The sequence below is a fragment of the Echeneis naucrates genome, chromosome 15 (assembly GCF_900963305.1).
Source record: "Echeneis naucrates chromosome 15, fEcheNa1.1, whole genome shotgun sequence".
Taxonomy (NCBI): domain Eukaryota; kingdom Metazoa; phylum Chordata; class Actinopteri; order Carangiformes; family Echeneidae; genus Echeneis; species Echeneis naucrates.
The window spans coordinates 8464894-8482239 of record NC_042525.1 but is presented as its reverse complement, the minus strand read 5'-3'; the positions used below and the strand labels follow the sequence as shown (position 1 = coordinate 8482239).

Below are 17346 nucleotides of genomic sequence, written 5' to 3'. Positions count from 1 at the left end.
GATTTCAATGTTTTCGTTGTTCCCATGGCTTGAATAACAACTTCGTCAACCATTATCTTAATGGTAACACTTAAACTGCTCGATGAAATTCAAATACGCCTCGACCTTCCTTTGTTTTCTCTGGTCCAGCAACGAAACACTTGCCCAAAGCACATAAAATGGGCTGCACTGAACACTTTTCAGTTGTCTTTACCAGCAGTTCCTCAGATGCTACAAGTTGTTTGGACTTGGTTGTTTTGCGCCTTTGTATGACGTTTGTTTTGTAGTCACAGAAATGCAATATTATAGAGTTCACATTCTTCATTAAGCTACTTTCTCTTGGATTGTGGAAGCCAGGGTGTGTTATCTCTGGATCTGCAGAGATTTTTTTTTTTCTCTCTTTTTCCTAATCTTTGGTTGTTGGAGGCGAAAACTGGCTGCGTTTCTGAAGCATACACAAGTCAGCTTGAGTTTGACTTGATCTTCTCCACAAAGAGAAAATGCCGAGGTGTGTGTGTGCGATCAGCCTGGACTAACCAAGTGCTGTTAGTGTGTGTGTGTGTGTGTGTGTGTGTTTTATATCCATGTGTTTTATTATTGATAAAGCTACTGATGCGTCTGTCCAACCTTTTTGATGTGCCACTGAAAGTCTGTGTGTCTTCCTTTGCCATATCAAGTGGCTGGAAGGGAAAATCTGTTTCTTCTAAAAGCCGTTTGTGTATGTTTTGTGTCCTTCCTTTTTACTGCAGGTTTCAATTAACTACAGAGTGCGATAGCCATGATGTGATGTTGGCTGATGTATAGCTGAAGAACAATGTGAACTCATCCATAACATCTGTCCTCTCATAGCCTGCATCCACAAAAATGGGTTTTGCTTTGGATTCAAACACTCCACACTGTTTTTCAAGAGTATTTAATCACTAACTTTCACTCCAGTGTGTTTTCACACCTTATAATCCTTTTATGCTGCTAGTTTAAATATACATTATATATTTACATAATTTTGTACAGATTTATTGTCATATATTATTAGATTATGTATTGTACATAAAGATAATAATGAGTAAGTGATTTCAGCTCAACATGTTTACTTACATACAGTATACAAATAATTTATATGGTTCAGTACTTTGCATTGTCTTTATATTTTTTCTGAAAATGGCTGAGTTATGTGAAGCCCCAAAGTGAAATCAAAAGAGAACCTATTCATTAAATAACAGGGTGACCTAGTGACCGTTTTTAAAAGTCACTTCAACATGTTGCCTCATGTTGCTTAATATGTGCTCCACACTGACATGAAGAATGGTAACATTTCTAAATAATCAGGAGCAGGTTCAATGTCTGAACATGTTGAATAGAAAGAATATTTGTCCTTTGAATGTGTTTATAGTTCATGTAGAGATGTTCATATTTCTTTCGGAGAGTATTATTTTAATATTGAAAGTGTGCATATATATTATTTTTTGCTAAAAAAAAAAAAAGGTTTACATTGATAATAAACACCTACAAACACCTACAAAGTTCAGTAGTACTCAGTAAAAACCTACCTACACTACAGAAAGGAATCCACTCCTACTCCTCCTCCCTACTTTTAGTTTGTCACAAACTGCCTGTAATGTGGCTGCTACGTGCCCATCTAGCCCCATCATGTGAAATAACATGCAATGTGGAAGAGATGTGAAGAAAAAGAAACAAAGGCATGAGGAGACATATTACAGAAAAATCTGAAATATGCTACAGAGAAAGACCATATACATAAAAACTATCAAGTTCTAACAATATCCTCATCAAAGGTACCAGAGTATCGAAGGTACCATCACGAGTGCTCTCTTACTTAGCCACTCTTACATGCACATACACAAAGTGAGGAAGCAGCTGGAACAAGTCTTTGTAGTGGGAAGAGTGCTGTCTTGTCACTGCATGAGGCAGCTGTTGATGGGAAACATGAAGCCGTATAGGGGCTAAACCTCCAGACAGACTAAACCTGGGCCAGACCTGGCTCGGTGTCTGCTGATGTATAAAGCACTGGCATCTGCTTGGTAGGATTTTGTAGAGAGGAGGCTCAATGAAAACCCTCCGAAAATTGATAAAACGTTTCCCATTTAGGCCCCTTCACCTTCGCCCCACTTCATGCCAAAACTGTTTTTCATAGAAAGCAAAGCAGGCTTGAAGTGTATTGACGTTCCATGACAGTGAGTCATTAACACTGGCAGCCCTTCAAGAGCTGTGATCCAAAGCATGTACCTTTAATTATATTTTTGTTTTAAGTTCCATTCATGGGAAATGGGCTCTTGTTTTTACATAAGCGGCAGAAATGAACTTATTTCACATGCAGTTCAATCAAAAGGTCAACATGGTTAACCTATAGGAATCAAACCAGGCTCACTCACACCTGCACTGCTGAGTCAGCAGTCTCATCAAGAGGAAAATATTATTCATTATGAAGGACATAAATATTTCACATGCACATTTAGATAAGCACACAGACTTGCTTTATTTGCAAAGTATATACAAACCTAGAAAAACAGTGAGAGGGGGCAGTCATGCTACAGAGGGATAGAAAACTTGAATTGTTCTGCACTTTTTCAAGAAAATTTAGCAGGATTTAAAACAAAGTGAAATAATTTCTGCTTTTGAAAGTATAACCTACTAGAATAATGATTAAATTACGCACCTTTGACCTTTACAGAAGGGATTGACAATAACTGACGAAGCAATACAGCAACAGTGAACTTCCTGACCTTCAGACCAGGATCTCATCGACCCAGTCCATGGAAAGTGTTCTGTTTGGCAAACTTCAGTTCATATAAACCTGTAGCTTGAGATAACAACTGCTGGGCATCACTTCCTCTGACCGAATCTAATTGTGTTGTGATTGAGGAGGACTGCACCTTGTCTGGCCACTCCTGCGTGACAGTGCCTCCTTAGTGGAGGTAACTGCTTCCCAGGCCTGCCGAACACTGTTTATACTCTGTGATCCATTTTGAGACATGCAAGGCCCCCTTTCCCTGTTAGCAAACACTGTGGATTTCACGATGTTTACTCTGTATATACAGGAGTCAGCTCAAATAAGACTTCCATGAATGTTGGATCTCCAGGAAACTGATGGGGTAGATTAGACTCTGGCCCAAGATGTACACCTCATGACATTTTGGACCATTTTGACCCAAGCAAGGTTAATAAAACATAAATATTTATGTTGCTATGGGGTTCTTTGCACCGCTCAGAAACTCTTTTGCTGAATATTATGATACAACACAGATTTGTTGTAGCCATCAAAACATTCTCGTGGAAACAGCCTGGTGTTTGGCGAGTGTGTATTTGTGTGTGTGGTGCAAACACACAAATATGTGTGCATCTGCTAGAAGGTGGTGAAAAATCTCAAATATAGACAATAACAGTTTGAAGTGTAAATTTCTTATTGTGTTTTCAGTTTCCTTTGTTATATTTTATTATTTCAACAATTTGATAATTCATTATAAAAACATTTATAGCAACCATTTATTCAGCTGCATATGTTGTAATTTCTTTTTTCTTGATTAAAAAGTTAATTGATACATACCATCCAGCCCAAAAGGACACTAGGATGATCCTAATGTTGCCAACTTTTTATCTTATTCTGAAGTGACCATGTTGTTTCTCTCACAGGGAACACAAACTTTTTCTTCTGTCTTTCAGCCATGAAGCTGAATTCCACAAATACCGACCTGCCTCTGGATCACAGGCTCTCGGTCATGTGGCCGCTCCAGGCTCCGGCACATGACCTTTCTGCCGGCCCGCCGATCACCGGAGGACGGGGCCGAGAAAACACTGACCGGGAAGCAGCCTCCCGGCTTCCGTCCGGCTCCAGATCAGCTGCGTTCCGGTCACATGACTGAGCGGAGCCGCAGACTCGGAGCGGAAGGAGAGGAGGAAGCGGAGCAGCTCTGCGATGAACGAGTCCGCAAACTGAGGCCGTCCGGAGCCGCACAAACACGAAACACCGCAGAGAGATGCCGGATCACCCAGTAAGTTGTGCTGACATGTTTGTGTTTTTGCTTTTTGTTCAAGTCAGCCTGCACCGAGGAAGGTGAAAGTGTGACTTTAGGGAAGTAAGTCAGGCTCTCGGTAAAACACGGGCTGGCTTCACGGACCGGATTGAGACTTTAGGGCTTTCTTTCTCTACATCCACTGGTGCACTGTGATGACTGACGGGACAGAGTGATGTTTCTGTTTCCTGGTGGACACTGAAGTGGACACTGAAGTGGACACTGAAGTGGACACTGAGCTCAGTCCCTGTTAACAACAAATGGAGGCTGATCGCTCCATTGAGGACCAGTCTCACCCGATCTCACCCCGTCTCATCCAGTCTCACCCCGTCTCATCCAGTCTCACCCGATTTCACCCAGTCTCACCCAGTCTCACCCGATCTCACCCCGTCTCACCCGATCTCACCCCGTCTCACCCGATCTCACCCCGTCTCATCCAGTCTCACCCCGTCTCATCCAGTCTCACCCAGTCTCATCCAGTCTCACCCATCTCATCCACTCTCACCCGTCTCACCCCATCTCACCCGTCTCACTCAGTCTCATCCACTCTCACCCGTCTCACCCTGCCTCACTCAGTCTTACTCAGTCTCATCCAGTCTCATCACATCTCACCCGTCTCACTCAGTCTCATCCAGTCTCACCCGTCTCACCCCGTCTCACCCGTCTCAGCTCTGATGGATCAGTTTTGAACACTTTCTCTTGAGGACTGTGTCTATATCTCTCCTGAGGGCCCATCACACTCTGCAAACTCTCGTATCTTTGACTGATAGTGTCCTAAAATCCCTGACAGTTGCCATCTCTGCCTCTGACCTGACTTGTGTTTCATTTGTGTTCTCACCAGAGGCTGTCATTGATAAAATATCAGCCGCCACTTCGTGTTTATTTCAGGTCAAAGAGGCCACAGAGTGTTGGGGTGGGGAGAAAGCTTCCCGTGGCTCTGAGCTTCTCCAGTGACTGGTGTTTTCAGGACCAGGCCTAAACTGTGATATTTTTTAACAAAGCCAATCAGTCTGATGTCCAAACCTCTGAAATACATGCTATTGCAAATAATATCTTTAGATTATCTGTTTTATTTCAGATCAAATTGTTAAATGCAGAATTAAGGATGTTTTCTCTTTTCTGTATTATGCAGAACTTAGTTTCTAGTTTGATGTTCAAGTAAACTTGAAATATATAGAAATTGGGTATATTAAGTTTACTTTGAGTAACAGCAAGTTTGCCATGTTAATAGCTAACAATAATATTATTATATTTTATTTTCTTGGGGGCTAAAAATGGTAAAAACACATCTTGCATTATTTGTTTTTTAATGAGTGCTATTTCAACATTTCCTTCCTGCCTTCCACTCTTGATGAACACTTTTTTCTTTTTGGCTATGCTCCAGCTGTGAACAGTAAAATGTCAGACCTCTACTTTAAAACCCCTCCTCCCAGCACTCCCTTTTCTGTCTTTTGCCTCAATAAAGATTTGTTTGGCTCAGGAAAGAAAAATATCCTTTTCTTTATAGCAGGATGCATGTGGAGTGTATGGAGTAAATAGGACACCCCAGTAAAGCAGGACAGGAGTGCATCTGGGGTCCAGATGAAGTGTTTGCTAATAGCCAGTGAGAGCGCTGAGGTTCTCTTCTACTGGACTGACCCCGAATTTCAGCAGAATATCCAGAACCAGTATGGAGCGTCTCAAGAGGAAGGCCATGGGGTGAGGAGGAAGGTTTTATAATAAACCTTTTTAGCTTTTAGAACAGCACTGTATTTTGCCTTTTTATTCCTTTTATTCTTTGTTTTTCAGCTCCCAGCCTTTGAGGACAGCATCAGCACTCTCTTTGCTCCCATCATCATTTCTTGCAGCACCATGGTGGACAGGCTGGGTGACAGCTACACCTCCTTCACCACGGAGAACAACCATGTCTACGTCCTACACCAGGTAGCTTCCAAAATAAAAGCTGTCTGATTAGCTCTTTAGGATTTCTGCATTCCCAAATCTCTCTTTGCCAGCAGTAAAAGCCCTGTGACCTAAATGCGGGCCTGTCTTACAGCAGAGCGTAATGTTTGTCATGTGAGCCTTGTTAAGGAATCAGACCAGGCTTTGTCCTCCCGCAGCTGAGGATACAGTTACCAACTCCAGACACTTTACAAGTTTCACATCCATTCAGAAAGAGCAGCAAATATGTTTTCCCTCAGGAGCAACAATGAGCAGCACAGATTTTAATGCAACCATCCTCACTTCGTTTTCCTTTCCATTCATGCAATTTGGGTTATACAAGCTGCTTTTGTTCCTTGCTAGTTCGATGAGTGTCTCTACATTGCTGTGAATGGAGACGGTGAGGAGGGAGAAGATGATCTGAGGAGGAAGATCTATGTGATGAAGAAGATGATTGAGGTCCTGTTTGGAATGGTCACCCTGAGCAGTAACCTCATCAGGAGAGAGTAATGGCCTTTTGTATTTTCCTCTTGGTGTCAGGGAGTTTTATTTCAACATGTGATATATGAACTGTGTTGGTTTTCACCAGACTTCGCCCTCAAGACACGGAGCAAAGGGCAAGGCTGTGGAAACATCTCCAGAGCCTCCTGGAGACCTACAGCCACCTCAGAGAGAACGACCAGAGCTTCTTAGTCGAGGTTCATCCAGGTTTTTTTGTTTGGTTTTTTAATATTAGAGGCGCATTTTTCTCTATATGGGGTCACTCTTAAACACCTTTGTCCCAGTAGGATTCCTGTATGTAAGTAAACATACAGATCTCACATAGCTGTCAGCGTTAAGTGATAATTCCCAAAATAAATGTTTAGGTGTTATGAACATAGGCATGGTTGCTATAGTAAAAGAAAGCAGAGCGGGGGTGATTTGGTTTAGCATTTCTGTGCATGAATTATTGAATAATCAATGTCCTCTTTTTGTCAGCAAAATGTCATGTCACAGTTATTTGGCATAGGTGAAAGTAATATTAATATATTTCTGTGTTATTCACATGATTTGTTGCTGAAAGCCTGTTAGGTCAAATTTATTACATACATTTTTTACCACTAGATGGCAGAAATAGCTGGAAGCATTTTTCCAGCTTTTAAAAATAGTTGGGTGTTAATATTATTTTGTATAGTCCCAGCAGGCTGCCTCTATTTTTTTTTTATTTTATTTTGAGGTTTTGTACGTGTATGTGTTTTTATGGCTGCAGCATTGATGATAGGCCCAAGACAATTTTCCAAAAAGTTTATCAAAATGGAATTAAATAAAGGAGGTAAAACTCACCACTATGACTCACGCTGTGATGACTGACCCCCCCGCAGGCAGTGGAGAGGCTGATACACCCCATGCTGTGTGAGCAGTGCATTGAGTTTTTGGAGAAGCGATTAGTTCAGCAGCTCAACAGCAGTACAGAGCGAGCGGGAGAGGAGGTGCTGCACGCTTTCATCCTGGTTCACACCAAACTGCTCGCCTTCTTCTCCAGGTGTGTACAGATGTTTCCGTTATTTCACCGCATCACAACTCTGTTTATTGAAGATCTGTATAACATTTGCATTTTCTCTTTCTAGCCGTAATGCAAGCACACTTGCCACTTCAGACCTGCTGGCCCTCATCATCATGACACAGAATATGTATCCTAGCAACACAGACGTGGATGATCCTGGTCCTGAGGTAGAAAATAGTCATTCACACAACACCTCCATAAAATGCTGGTAATCTTGTTACTAATTGTTTATTGTCTGTTTTTGTTGCGTGCGAAGGATGTTGAGAGTATGTCCGGGTCTGGTCCTGAAAGTTTTTACACCCCAGAGCCGTCACCTACAGACAGAGACTCAGGCAGCTCAGGTGGGTTGTTTGTCAAGTTTATGTATTTGTCCAGTTTCTTTATTGTCATTGAAAATAAAGCATCAAGGGAGTCTTTGGTCTGGAGGAAATTAGTTCTTAGAGATCCAGTCCATACAGCAACATATTCGCATCTAAAGGAATCATATGCCTTCATGTCCAACACATAAGTCTGGATGACATTTCCAGGTGTCATTCATTGTTATTGCTGGAGGTTCTAAACAGTAGTACGCTGTGTTTTTACCCCAGACAAGCCAGAGGGAGTAACAACCCCTGTATTTGAGTTCATGGACCCAGACATCCAGGTGGGAGTATATTTGAAATAACTTATTCCTGATGGTTGATCCTGATTTCTTATTGATTGTTTAGTTTGTAAGGGAACTCAGGATTGGATAAAATATTATTTTCAGATGGCAGAGGACAGTTTGCAGACTCTGGAAGGTCCTCCGCCTGACCCTTCAATGCCTCGCAGAGTCTTCTTAGAGATCTCAAGCAAAGAAGGGCTATATCCCATGATGCCTCATTCCATGTACTGCCTGCCACTGTGGCCTGGCATCAAGCTGGTACTGCTGACTAAGGTTTGTGGATACTAACACACATTTACGTCCATAATCAGCTTCTGCCTTTTACCTACATGCACGCAGTTTTCTCTCAGGCTTGTGTGCTCGACCTCACCTGTATTTACTCCCATCAGATTCCCACCAATAACGTCGCCAGCTCAGTGTATAAGTATCTGGAGGCTTTTGCCAAACTGGAGAAGCGTTTAAGTGAAGGCCAAGAAGGTTATGCAGCTACAAGAGGCCAGCTGACCATCCATGACCTCCGCAGCAAACTGGATAAATTCATCAAAGCACTGGGGCCCAGTGACTTACAGGTATGTGTGCTTTCTAAGCTTTCTGCTGTTAAGCTTCAATATTGCACTAACACATACTCATCTAAAATTTGAAGTGAAACTCCCACGTAGACCTGTCAACTTCCCCATTGTCCTCCTCATTATTAAAGTTGTTTTCAACAAACCTTGAAACAACTTGGAGCTGAAAATGGACTTTTGAGTGAACTTGATGTGCTGAAGGAAAAAAAAAACCCTGAGTGTTATATTGCAGTCACATCCGTAATAATTTGGTGTGAAAATATCAAAACAATAATTTTTTCCTTTATTTTCTATCCAGTCTGCACAGTTACAAAATGCCTGGACAGAATTCAAGAACCGAGCCTTTGGCAGAGGAGGACCTGGGTTCACCAAAGAGTGAGTGTGTAGCTGCCCTCTTCTGGTGAAAGTGTGCTACAGCACGATCCTTTGAATGCTTTTTATGTTGGTGTTTGTGTTTTAGTCTCATTCCGTGGTGCAAGAATATGAAGACTCAGCTGTGCAGCATATACAGGCAGTGTTTTCTCGTTGACTCTGGGCCAGGCAGCGTTCCTCAGCGTCTCTCCCCGGGTTTACAAGAACGAGCCCTGACCATGGTTCAGTACGTATCAGTTGAATCGCACTGTTTTTGTTGTTGACCTATTTGTCACATTTTTAAAGAATTAATGAATGTATTCACTTGAGAAATCTCTCTCTCTCTCTCACAGAGAGAAATTGGTAGACTGGAAGGACTTCCTGTTGGTTAAAAGCAAGAGGAATATCACCATGGTTTCATATCCTCTCAGAAAATGAATCCCTTTTACATTCATAGCTACATAACCAAACGTGTACTTTTTCTTATGGCGCATATATTTTTTAGGCATATTCCTGTAAATCATTTTCAAATATAATACACGCTCATTCTGAAAGTGTTGATCTTAATAAAATCAGTCGCACGTACCTGGAGGATTTCCCGGGCCTCATCCATTTTATCTGTGTGGACCGATCCACTGGCCAAATGATTGCGCCGTCACTCAACATCACAGAGCACGCCTCATCTGAGCTGGGGAAGGGGCCGGTGGCTCATTTCATCAAAAGCAAGGTAAAGCACGTCTTAAACTAAACAAGGGTGGCGTTAAGTTGCTGCTTAACAGATAGACAGCAAATCAGAAAGTGTTGAGACACTTTGTCTTTGTGCTAACTGTTTCATCTTATATTTACGATATGGATATCCAGGAACTCTCAACATGTCGACTGTAAATGGCTTTGTTCGTTATTGTCTTAAAGGAGTTTCTCTTTTATCTGTCCTGAAGGTTTGGAGCTTTGTCAGCAGATCACGTGACTTCCTCCGAAAAGGTTACTCCACTATCACGCTACGTGATGGAGACTTCTACTTCTGCTACTTCCTCTGGTTTGAAAATGAAACGGTAAAATGGTCAAACCACAGACTTTAGAATCTAACAAGAATCAATTATTTATAAAGGAATATTGTAGTTGAAGATGAAAACCCAGCATCTGATGAGTGAATCTGATCAAACAGGGCTACAAGTTAGAGGCAGGGGACATACCCATCCTACCTGATGACTCCGCCCCCATCGGGATGCTTGCGTGGGACTACTACAGGTGAAGAACCGTGTAACAAAAAAGCATGAGTCTTCCGAGAGAGTGCCGCTGACTATAGGAAGTATTCTTTTCCAGCAGGAAGCTGCTGAGATACTACAGTAAGAATCACCAAGGCGAGGTGGTGAAGTGCTACGAGCTGCTGACCGTTCACCTGGGTGTCATTCCCACTGAGATCATCCTCCAGCACTGCAGACAGCTGGCCAGCAAACTGTGGGAGCCTTCACGCAATCCGCTGCTGTAGACACAACCACTCACTTGAACAAAGCCACAATAGCAAAGGTATGCAATACTACTGCCATGACGTGGCAGTCACAGTATAAACTGTCTTCCAAGTTTCCTTGCTCGCCATTGAGTATGTAATTATGTATATGATGACCTAAAAAGCGTTTTGGAAGCGCTTAAGATGTTTATGATTCACTCGATTGAAGACCATGATGCCTTTATGTTCTATTTTGTGTCTTTGTGTTAAGTATTGTGACAGTACCACTCTTTAATTATTGTGGATTGTAATATATAATTTAAAACTCATTTTGTCCTGTCTCTTATTTATGTTTAATTCTGTAGATGGTTAAGCTTTATGTGGGTTTTTTTTTTTTTTTTTTTTTTGTCACTTTTTCAAGTTTTCAGTTTACCTTTTTGTTTTTGCAAAATGCAGATACCGTACATTTTTGTCTTTTCTACTGCTGGTGATGTGTTAAGGAGATATGTGTTTCTTTTTTGGAAACAATAAATATCCATTGTTTCATATTTTCTTTTTTATTGGTATCATAACAGAATTGAAATAACAGTTTGGATCCCAGACGATTTTGCCAGATGCAGAATTGTTAGCCATCTTTACACCTGTAACAGTAAGAAGTTCACTGAACGTGATGTACTTTGTTCACCACAAGCTTCTCTAACCTTTAGAGTTTTATTTGCTCACTGTAGAGGCATCCCCGAAGCATGGGAGCGTTTTAAAGGTCAGTCTGCTCTGTGCAAGATACTTCAGCAAGACGGGGGGCGGTGAGTGCATTGTCAGCGTTTGCGCAACTTATTCACAGAGCTCCAGTGAGGTCAGTCACAGCTCCTGCAGCCACTAGGTCCCTCAGGAAGAGTTTCTCAGCGCTGACATCATGCACCACCTAAATAATGATATCAAATTGGACCATAAATAAGTCATTGGTGACAATGCATGACGAACAAAAAAAAAAATCAGTCACTACTCATTAATCCGTCCGAATATACTTGAGCCTTCATTGCGTCCATGCGTATGGACTCGTAGTAGTGAAGCCTGGCCGCTGGGTGCTGCATGTCGTAGCCAAACCCTGCCAGGCTCACCTGGTCGCACAACTGCAAAGCCATCACCACTGCGCTGGCACCCAGTGTCGGCACCATCTGTTTGGGGAGAGAAGTATTCTGATGTATGTCAGTCAGTATAAGCATGCACACACATACTAAGGGAAATGTTTAAAAAAAGGAGCTAATTACCTGTAAACCTTATAAACTGCATTTTTTTTTTAGCTCATCTTCCACTCCCTTAATTCCTGTAACTCCTACTCATACTAAACACAATACCTGTCTCAGTTGGACATATCCATGTATTATTCAGGACAGGTTCAGTTACCCCAGTGCCCCATTGTTCTAGGATCCCTGTTTATTCTTTTTGCATGCACTGTTATCTGACAGCAGAAGGTGTGTGTGTATTTTTTCAGACTCACATTTCCCTGTTTGAGGGAATATTTCTCTAAGACTTGTCCTGTCTTGCGTATAATGTCTGGGTGAAGGATCCTAAAGTTCTCTGGACTCAGAGGAATGTCATCCACCACCTCCCTCCAGAACCACATTTTAGACCAGAAGCTCTATTTAAAAAAAACAAAAAACAAAAAACAGGAGATGTTAGCCATGTGAGGCCAAGAGTGTGATTATATGATTGCAATTTTTATGTGCAATAGTTTGCATGATACAGGAATACCAGAGGCTTTTTGGTGATGACAGAAGTGAGCCAATCCAGATCCAAGCTCTTGAAGACCACTAGAGTGACCACAGTGGTCTTTTTATACTGGTTTGCAGAGTGAGGCGCTCCTTCTGGGTAAATCAGCCGGATGGTGGTCCGGGAGCCGGCATCTCTCTCAAAGCCAGACACTGGAGCATTATTCAGTCTGGTAACAAGGATGAAACAGAATTCATAACATTTACTGTGTTTTGGTAGTGTAATGGTTTTTTTTTTTCAGATTTCTCCTGATTTCTCCATCCGTGTCTCACACATACCTGATAATAATGTCATACTGATCTATATGTGAACCAAGATGGCTTCCATAAAGAACCCCTCCGTTGCCCACTACCATACACCGACGGCAGCTCCCTCTCCTCAGCGATTGAGGCAGGCCTGACTCAGGTAGAGATGCAAGAGCCAGGGCTAGATGCTTTTCACTGCCTTGCAGCCCCAAAGGAGGGGCCAGGTCCCAGGGCACAGGCCTGTTCTCCTGCACAAACACAGGGATATCAAAGAGGTCTGCAGAACAGGACAGGGGCTTGAGGTGATTGAGACACCAGAGAGGCTGACAGGGGCCTGACAGCAGGTTGGCTGATCGATTTAGTAAGTGCTGGAAAGAGAAGCAAACATAAGTAGAAGGGCAAAAAGACACAAAGTAATTGCTAAGATGTGTTTCCGCACCGGATCTTTGGGATGTTGGTAGTCATTGCTGGGTGTGGCCACCTGATCCGAGGGAAAATATGCAGGGATCAGAATGGCTGAGTAGCATCCAATCAGCAGCACCAGACTAAAAGCAAAGTTCGTGCTTCTGTACAGCAGGGGGAAAAAAAAAACTGGCCACAGAGTGTATGTAGGAATCCACAGTATAAACACAGTACCTGCAGAGATGTACCTGCTGAGAAAGAACCTGGAGTCAGACTGTGTGACCTTTTGCTGCCTGTTGAAGACAGGAGTCGGTACCGCAACCTCAGGCAGCGGTGAGGAGCCTCTATTTGGGTCCACTCCGCTCGAGCGGTTCAGCATCATAACACTACATGTACCTGTATGACCTGGACCAAACGCACAACTGAGCTCAGCAACAACAAAAAGGTTGCCTCCCTATACAGTAACAGCAAACTTCTACCCATGTTACATATTTTACTTCCACATGCCAACACTGTCGTCTAGTCATTAAAGCGTCAAATCCAACATTATGTTGCAGTGACATGAAGAGTATAACTCACAAGCAGCCTGGCAGAGATGTAAGCTGATAGTCAACTGTCTGTCCGCCCGTGCGCCTGTCTGATGGGAAAGCTGCATGTCCTGTAGAGCTAAAATGGCTGCTCGGCCACTTTCCCAAATAACACTGGTTAACTATTAACAGGCCACACAGTCACCCTCTGGCAGGAATGTCAGTAAATAAAAGTTATTTTGTGAACAAATGTCCACCTTAAAATGAAAAAAAGCGGCACTTAAGGAGCAAAAGATGATGTCCAGACATCAGTGTGGGAAATACACAATAGGAAGGTGAAAAAAGAAATCTGAGGGTGGAGAATAATTCATTGTGTGTGTGCTATCAAACACATTTACAGGGCGTTAAATTTTACAGTAATTCAACCAGCGAGTTTATAATGGCTGCTGCAGCTCTCACTGAGTGAATGATTTTCCCCCTTATAACATGTATGAAAGTTTGGATTTACTTTTTTCAATAGTCTGTGTGTGTACTTGTGATTCCATGTGTACATAACACTGAGTAGAAGAGAGAGAGGTTCAGAAAGTACAGTTGACAAGAACCCATAAAACATACAGGCTCACACACAGAACAAAGTACACACACACACACACACTGTTTTGTTGTACTGCTGCCAGAATGATGGACGGTAAGTAGAAAAGGAAGCTCAGGTAGGTCAGAGACATACTGATGTTCTTAATGTCAGATTTATGATGATTTTCCATTTTATATGACAGCATCGGTCATTATATCTGGCCTCTACAATAATAATCATTAATCACTCACCACAGGAGAAACTGCAGTCATCAAACCAGACTGAATTATGTTAATACTGACTAATCAAGCATTACTAAATATTACTGATCACAACCCCTGACCCACAAGTACAAAGACAATTTATGGGAAGATGTGAATGAATCAGCTATGGCCTGAATAACGTGACAGCCCTGACCGTGAGGAGAAGGTATCTGTCAGCACCACACATTCAAACCAAGCATTGCTGCATCGCTTAATATGAAATTGCTTGCAGTTGGATGATTTCTTTTCCATCCTAAACCAATATACTTTCCTTGAGCTGAGATATATTTCACTCTGCACATGAGAGGCAGTTTACTGGCAGTTTATAGGGAACATTACTTTTGCTATGACCAAGCCTAACTTGCACTTTGCAGTGAATTTATTTTGACATCAACACTATAATTCCTGCTCCTTAGCATTTAGCGTGGCAATACTTAGCTAATGGCTTTACAGGCCATTAATGCCTCTACCATTTGCTTTTTAGTTGCATTTTGAACATTAATATTTTTTGTATTACTTTAAGGGTAAGGAGAGAGTGCGAAGGATACCCCCAGCCCTGCTTGGTCCAAAGAGTTTGGACCCAAGAGGAGAAGAAAATATCACAGAGCCGTGCAAAAAGGGGAGGGGGGGGATCAAAAAAACATGCTCACCCAAGCTGTCTGGGGAGATCCCCGTGGTGAGCCACAATTTTTGGAAACCTCATCATCCTGTTCACAAGAAGCTGTTAAAACAGAATCTCTGTCTGTCTTGCGTGTGTGTATTTTTCTAAAACGACAGATGGGACATGTGGAGACTGCAGAATTCATGAATGCAGCCACTCAAGGCAAATAGAATCTGATAGAAAAGTATTTGGCTGATGGTGGAAACCCTGATGTCTCTGATGAGGTATGTGCTCCCTTTTAGTACAGATATGTGTTTAACATGCCACAACAAATCATTTCCACTTCAAATTTTCCAGTTCAGGCGGACAGCACTGCATCGGGCCTCTCTGGAGAGACACTCCATGGTAAAAAGGAGCAGACTTCAACTTCAAAGATCGAGTAAGGCATGCAGGGACATTGCATGTTTTGAAAGATGATGGGATAAGTTCACACAAAAGCTTACGCTTCTAGTGACTCAAGGCCCACATTGCTAATCAGACGGGGCCTCTGACTGTCCTTCAGTTGGGCTCCTGGGCCACACTGGGAATTGTTGAGGGTGCACATTTCCTTTGTGCCTGAAATTTTACACAAATGTGTGTGTCTGTGTACAAACCATCACACTGATACACAGTCCTTTTTGTGTTTGTATGTGGATTTGCACACAAATGGCACAGGAACAGTGTGTGTTAATGTTCACGCTGCTGCATGTGGCCACAAAAAAAGGCCACACCACCATTGAAGAGTTCCTCCTGTCCTGTGGTACCACAACTGACTCCAGGGACCGGGTAGGAAGCTTCTCAACACTGTTTCATCCTCTCTATCTTTAATTTATTATCGTTAATACATTTTCCTACACTCAGGAAGGGGACACAGCTGTGCATGATGCCATGTGCCTCAACAGATACGAGATAGTGGAGCTGCTCATATTTGCAGGAGCTGAAAACAATTCACAGCTTCACCCCTTTAAATGCAAAAACCTTTCTCTACTTTGTAAAATAAATGGAATAAAACCCCATTTATACATATATATATAAATTATGGTCATTCAAAAAACCTTTTGACAAAAGAACAAATAAGCGCCCAAAATTAATAATAAGAAAAAAAAATAAATCCAAATTGCTGATTATTTCCAGTAAGTTTACTTGATAAAGTGCCAACATGCCATAACTCACATCTGATTTAACACCAAGCCAACAAATGACAGCATGTCTTATGTTACAGGAGGGAGTCGCGGCAGTGCAGCAGATTAAACAACGCCTGCAGAGTCTGGAGGACCTGGGTTAGGGTTAGAGGTGGGACTGGTGCTGCCTGAGAACACCTCAGCAGAGGAGGTAACGGCGCAGTAGAAATGATGTGAGCTTTATCTCTGACTGTCTGTCTCAGGTTCAAAGTGCATTTTGTAATTCCCCATTGGGGCTGCGGGCTTCATATCTGAGTATATGAATCAGACCTTTGTGGACATGAAAGCCATGTGAAGGGCTGAAAATCTGGCTTTCCGTGGCATGGCTGTTAGCCTCTGAGAAGAGTTTGAACTCTGACACTAGAAAATGTCATCCTGGATGTGGTGGATTCAAAATTATCAGCTTATTTTAAAAGGACACAAGAGGGAGGAAACATAATTGCATTTCTTGAACCTTTTGCAAAGCTTGAGCTCTGGCATTCGGCTCGAAAGCGCTTTACGATCTTAGGAGTACTCTCATGGAGGTTTAATATCTGATTTATGATGCTTCTGGAAGTTATTTAATATTAATTGATGGTATTATAAAGACGGTGTATGAATCGACATCAAGAGTTCCTTGTTTTATTGACGTGACAGTTGCAGCCAGAACACACAGAGGGACTGTTTGTGAAACTTCAGCTGACGGCAGCAGAGATGGCTGGTATGCCCCCACTCAAATCAGGGATTCAGGGGTTGGGGGGGCTCGGCCTTCTATGATCTGTGGCTCAAATGTTCTTGGTGGAACTCATGATGGTTGCTCATTCGCACTGTGGACGCAAATCTGCTGCTCTCCTGTTTCCCATGAGGTTTGCACTTACTCATCATTCGTTCATTTTATGAGCGCATTTTGTTCAGCAGCTTTTGTACTGTTGCTCTCCTTTTCATAATGTGAATATAAAATGCTATTTTGGAAAGCGTGCAGTTACTATTAAATACCAGTGAGTTCATGGTAGACAGCTCATCAGATTCATTATCTTCCAGCAAAATATTTCCTGTTCCAACCAAGTCTGTTTAACTGTCAGTGTCTTCCGAGGAGTCGCATGTCGCACACAAGATTATAACCACAACATAAAATAGGCAATTATTTTACCAACCTGGCCCTGACAGAGACAGAACAGAGTATACTGCTCTTGCAATATAGGTCATGCAGTTGAGCGAAAAGCAGAATCCCCTCTTAAATCTGCCGGACTCATACATGTTTTACAGCTTTAGTTCTGCTGTTTTTTTA

At 42.3% G+C, this 17346-nt stretch overlaps 3 protein-coding genes across 3 annotated transcripts; 2 read left to right on the top strand and 1 right to left on the bottom strand.

Annotated features, from left to right (window-relative positions):
• Positions 1-3848: 3848 nt before the first annotated feature.
• hps1 (HPS1 biogenesis of lysosomal organelles complex 3 subunit 1) lies at positions 3849-10856 on the top strand. The gene is made up of 18 exons (XM_029521147.1): positions 3849-3986; positions 5515-5705; positions 5796-5930; positions 6291-6433; positions 6517-6625; positions 7289-7449; positions 7535-7637; positions 7736-7811; positions 8058-8113; positions 8219-8386; positions 8503-8682; positions 8978-9054; positions 9140-9277; positions 9384-9449; positions 9613-9757; positions 9969-10082; positions 10196-10278; positions 10357-10856. The coding sequence occupies exons 2-18, from the start codon at positions 5589-5591 to the stop codon at positions 10517-10519; spliced, it is 2034 nt and encodes a 677-aa protein (XP_029377007.1). The 5' UTR covers positions 3849-3986; positions 5515-5588; the 3' UTR covers positions 10520-10856.
• A 420-nt stretch (positions 10857-11276) lies between these two features.
• On the bottom strand, positions 11277-13380 carry st3gal7 (ST3 beta-galactoside alpha-2,3-sialyltransferase 7). Its single transcript, XM_029521567.1, has 7 exons — positions 13143-13380; positions 12932-13058; positions 12526-12860; positions 12230-12416; positions 11976-12116; positions 11503-11652; positions 11277-11399 (listed from the first exon to the last, which is right to left on the bottom strand). Exons 1-7 carry the CDS (start codon positions 13274-13276, stop codon positions 11313-11315), a joined length of 1161 nt encoding a protein of 386 aa, XP_029377427.1. The 5' UTR covers positions 13277-13380; the 3' UTR covers positions 11277-11312.
• Positions 13381-15035: 1655 nt separating this feature from the next.
• ankrd2 (ankyrin repeat domain 2 (stretch responsive muscle)) lies at positions 15036-16183 on the top strand. The gene is given in 6 exon segments (XM_029521806.1): positions 15036-15143; positions 15217-15266; positions 15268-15298; positions 15574-15684; positions 15760-15834; positions 16121-16183. Coding segments are annotated over 6 exon segments (438 nt in total).
• The last annotated feature ends 1163 nt before the right edge of the window (positions 16184-17346 follow it).

Bases quoted from the DNA above. Each gene is read 5' to 3' on its own strand.
- hps1 (XM_029521147.1), top strand. From the start codon at position 5,589: ATGAAGTGTTTGCTAATAGCCAGTGAGAGCGCTGAGGTTCTCTTCTAC. The intron at 5,931-6,290 runs GTAGCTTCCAAA...GTTCCTTGCTAG, and splicing joins ATGTCTACGTCCTACACCAG to TTCGATGAGTGTCTCTACAT. The intron at 7,638-7,735 runs GTAGAAAATAGT...AAGGATGTTGAG, and splicing joins TGGATGATCCTGGTCCTGAG to AGTATGTCCGGGTCTGGTCC.
- st3gal7 (XM_029521567.1), bottom strand. From the start codon at position 13,276: ATGATGCTGAACCGCTCGAGCGGAGTGGACCCAAATAGAGGCTCCTCA. The intron at 12,417-12,525 runs GTATGTGTGAGA...CCTTGTTACCAG, and splicing joins CAGTATGACATTATTATCAG to ACTGAATAATGCTCCAGTGT. The intron at 12,117-12,229 runs GTATTCCTGTAT...TTTTTTAAATAG, and splicing joins TCATCACCAAAAAGCCTCTG to AGCTTCTGGTCTAAAATGTG.